Source organism: Nicotiana tomentosiformis, chromosome 12 (assembly GCF_000390325.3).
Source record: "Nicotiana tomentosiformis chromosome 12, ASM39032v3, whole genome shotgun sequence".
Taxonomy (NCBI): domain Eukaryota; kingdom Viridiplantae; phylum Streptophyta; class Magnoliopsida; order Solanales; family Solanaceae; genus Nicotiana; species Nicotiana tomentosiformis.
In genome coordinates, this window is record NC_090823.1 from 86,837,849 (window position 1) to 86,842,491 (window position 4,643).

Consider the following 4,643-nt stretch of genomic DNA (forward strand, 5'->3'; position numbering starts at 1 on the left):
ACGAGCAATTTTGTGAGGTTAGACACGTCTTTTGAAAAGAATAAGAAATACATATTACAAGCATGCATGTGTGTTATATGATTATGAAGATTTTGTGCTAGATTGAAATAAAAAATTAGATTTAGATATTTGAGAAAGAACAATCAACCTTGAGAAATTATTTATTTCAACGCTTATAGAAAACAATACAAGCAATAAAGTTTGTCAAATAGTACCACCTCCGGCATCACTAATTGGAGGTCTTAGAGACATACGACCAGGGGCGGAGCTACAGTAGAGTGTGCGGGTTCGGATCCAGTAATATTTTTCCGGACAATGTATTTGTATTGAAAAATTTGCTTTATGTATATAGATCAAGCACATCAAACCCAATAACAAAATGGGTTTGGGTTCAACGGCATAGGTTCTGGGTTCCAGCGGCAAATTGACTTGGATGAGTGAAAAATACGAAGAAAAATGCTGCTACAGAGCTTTAATGCTTCAATAATGGAGATCTAGGGCTTTTCTTCAAATAAGGAAGAAGAATCCCTTTAAATAAATGCCCTTATGACGGTTGGGCATTGGGAAAAAGAGTTTCATCGTTCTAGGCCAGTGTGAAATACACTCATAACAACTTATTAGGACTAACTAACCCACATATGTATGGTAGTTGTTTATTAATTCTCAAATATTCAAGTAAAATGCATAAATGAAAAAGTTAGAAAGTTTGTTTACAAGAAAATCAATTTTGCCTTGCATAAATTTAGAAGGATGGAGACGTTGTACCAAAAATGATACTTATCTGTCCTCATTCAATTGCACGTGCTTATGAAATCTTGGTTAGCATTTGAATGTATATTTAATTGAAACTTGAAATAAGAGCTTTCGAAATTATATCGAAAAATAATTTTTGGAAGTTGAAATTGTATTTGAACATACATTTTATTAGAAAAAAAGTAAAAATTTTGTGAGTGGAAGAAAATATTTTACTCAAAAACTACCTTAAACTAGTGTTTGGAAAGTTGAATAATACAACAACAACAACCTAGTGAGATCTCACAAATAGAGTATGGGATGGTAGTGTGGAAAGTTGAATAATCTTTTCAAAAATTGAACATATTTCAAAAACAAACATTATTTTCAAAGAATTTAGAAAAATAAAAAACGAAAATCTATAGTCAAAGGGGAGACATGCTCTGTTTTCTTTTTTCTTTTTTGTCATGCTCTTTTTTCTTATTTCTATTTTATATTTTCTTTTTCTTTTTTTTTGGGGGGGGGGGGGGGGGGGGGGGTCTCGAAGCTGCTCAGGATTTTTAAGGAAAGTAGGTATAAGCGGAAAGAAGTGTTTGAAATTTCTCCGTAACAAATATCTGTGGTGGTGTATATATTATAGGTTTGGCGGAAATTATTAACTTTGATCAAATTTTATATTTGTTTTGATAAATTTATTAATTATATAAATTATTAATTTAAAATTTAATAATTTAAGAAGATTAAAATTCGAGTAACTTCAAATTCCCAATCTTAAATAACCAAAGAACACCATGAACTGACAAAGGAAGATTCTGCAACAAAGTCAAAATAATGCACGTTTTTCTTCACACACTAGTACTACTACGGAGTGTGGTCTGTTTGGATTTCGCTTCAGGAAATTTTTTTGAAATTTTCTTTTACTAAGATAAACTTCGTGTTTGGACTTTGGATTACAAAAGATAAATATTTTCTCGAGATGTTTACGAAAGCAAAATATCTATATATAAGTTTGATAGCTTAGGCTCCCAAAAGAGTTAGAGATGCTTCTTAACCAAACTATTTATAGTTCAGCCGCCATCTCACGTGCTCAAATACCAAATTGCAATTTTCCAAAACAACATTCCTTCTACCTATAAATACAGCTCGTATTAATTATTTTTTCCTTCTACAATATTTTCTATACAAAAAATGGGAGCTCTCACTAAACTCTACCTTCATTTCAAGGAACTTATCACCACTTTCTTCTGTTCATGGTTACCTCATGCACTAAATGTCATTTTATTAGTTACTTTTATTTTACTGAATTCATGCATACGAAGACAGCTCGAGAAAAACAGGTACAAGAAAAATATAGACAAGAAGAGTTCCAAATTTGTTTACAGAAGATCATATAGGAAGTTAATTATGGGGTTATCAGATGGAAAAGAGCCACTTGAATGTGCGATTTGTATATCAGAATTTAAGTATGGAGATAAGGGAAGAAAGCTTGAGAATTGCAGTCATATGTTCCATGAAAGTTGCTTGGAAAAATGGCTAATGCATGGGAAGGGGCAATCAACTTGTCCACTTTGTCGAGATGTTATAATGTCTGAAAATATGTTTGAGAAACAGATAAAAGTTGAAGAAGAACGAAGGAATAATAACTCTGAGGAAGAGTTAGCTCTGCTATTGCTATCTAGGTTGAGTAGAAGTTGTTTTTGCCAAAGGTGTTGAGTCAAAATTTTATTTTTATTTTACTACTCCTTTTTATTTTTAGACTAAATTACTCTATCAAAGTACGAAGTTCAAGAAAAGTCTCGCGCGCTTTGGAAAGAACAAGAACAATACTACATTTGCTGTACAGGGATAATTGTTTAATTTGCTGAAAATTTTATATCTTCGCTATGGAAATTAATTTTATAATTGTCTCGGCTTGCGAATTGTTTTCTTTTACAATTGGAGTTTCATATTCTTTTGAAAAGCTTTTAATTTCAATTCTTTTTGTTGCAGAAACTGTTTGCTGTGGTTGTGTTTTACAGTGCTATTTTAAAAAGTCTTCTACTCATAAAACACACACAAATCTTTGGAAAAAGAACTTCAACAACAAAATGAATTTCTAGAAAAAAGATGAAATCCTAAATTGCAGTATTTTTTAAAGAAGAAACAAGACAACTTTGTCACCAGAAGCTAATTCTTTAAAATAATGATGAGAAGTAGATAAGTAAAACTGAAGAAAAGCCTAATTTCCGGGAATGTATCTTTTCTCTTTCTTACCTTTCCTTTTCGTTTAATCATTTTTCTTCCTTTCCCTTTCCATCCCAATTTCTTATGTGACCGACTTACAGAAATAGTATCAATTTACTAAACTGTGTCACTATCGTATTAGGAATCCTTACTGAAAGAGCCATATCTAGCCCATTTTCTAAACAATTAAACATGAAAGGCCAAAGAAAATATAATCACCCTTTATTTTTGTGTATTAATGTGTACAGTAATCCTAGACCAATTGACGTCATTTTGTACCACCGACGCAATAAAACCAAAAGACTTTTTGGGAAAAGTGATAGAATAATGAAAGGAAGATGTAAAAAAAAATTTATTGATGAAAGCATTGTTACAAGAATGCAAGCTTTATACAAGTATATACCTAGTAAAAAAAAACTAGAAAAGAAAATAGAAAATAGAATAATTCTATAAATTTTGTACACTTTCCATCTTTACACTAGACCAAAATTAACAAACTAACCAACTAATATTCCCTACATCTCTAGTACGTGTGAGCTTTCCTACTCGTGTGAGAAAGTTCTAGAGCTGAGCTCCACTATAAATGGTCCAGATTTAATCACTTAAAATTGCCTTTTGGTTGCTGAGATGATGACACCCGTCCTCTCAGATCTGAGATCAAAAAAGGGCTTTGTTATGTCCGAACATTTTCTTTTGTCTTTGATTGAACCTATCTGCTTCTCTTCTTCAACCTTCATGCCTCTTTCTTCTTCCGTAAATGGTGAGATCGAGTGATTTCCAACATCCCCCTCAAGTTGGAGAGGAAAGATGACACTCCCAACTTGCTGAGAATCGATCGATGAGAGGGCCCTGAAAGGGGTTTTGTGAATAGATCGGCAAGCTGAGATTGAGAGGGCATGAAAGAAAGAGAAATAAGGTCGGAGAGGAATTTTTGCCGCACAAAATGGCAATCAAGTTTCACATGATTGGTTCTTTCGTGGAAAGAGGGATTACGGCGATGTGAATCGCCGATTTGCTGTCACATGGACCGATATTACGCCTCAGTAGAAGACAAAGATAAAGATGCATGCTTTTTAGATTTCCAGGAAATGGGTGAAGCTCCAAGGGCAATGTAGAAACCACTTACAGATCATCTGGTTTTTTGGCAAGATGCCCAATCGACGTCACAAAAAGCAACAAGTTTACAGATGGAGCTGAATTTTAAAAAATGCACTAACCTGAATCTGATTTGAGATATCTAAGAACCCTCAAGGCTTCTGTGAAGTGAGAATGGCGGGGACTTTGCATGTACTGACTCAACTTCAAGACGGGAAAGGACAAATCTGGTCGTGTGTGGGTCAAGTAGTTCAACTTGCCCACAAGTTGTCTATAAACAGTGGGATTGGGGAAGAGATTCCCCGAAGCTGCATTAGGTTTAGAAGATGGTTCGAGTGGTGATGAGACAATAAAAGAACGTGTGACATCAAACTCTTTCAGCAGGTTTAAAGTAAATTTTTGTTGGCGTGCAATAATACCATGTTTTTCTCTAAGAAACTCTATGCCTAGAAAATAGTGTAGATTGCCAAATTACTTGACTTTGAATTCATTGTAGAGGAATGCTTTTAAGAGTGTGATTTTGATAAATCATTTCCACTAATTAGAACATCATCTGCATAAACTGCCACAATTGTAGTCAACTTTCCTTGCTT

General features: G+C 33.6%; 1 protein-coding gene across 1 annotated transcript; it reads left to right on the plus strand.

Moving 5' to 3' along the window:
* The first annotated feature begins 1,920 nt into the window (after positions 1-1,920).
* LOC138902980 (RING-H2 finger protein ATL39-like) lies at positions 1,921-2,445 on the plus strand. Its single transcript, XM_070190887.1, has one exon. The coding sequence runs from the start codon at positions 1,921-1,923 to the stop codon at positions 2,443-2,445; it is 525 nt and encodes a 174-aa protein (XP_070046988.1).
* Positions 2,446-4,643: the final 2,198 nt, after the last annotated feature.

Bases quoted from the DNA above. Each gene is read 5' to 3' on its own strand.
- LOC138902980 (XM_070190887.1), top strand. From the start codon at position 1,921: ATGGGAGCTCTCACTAAACTCTACCTTCATTTCAAGGAACTTATCACC.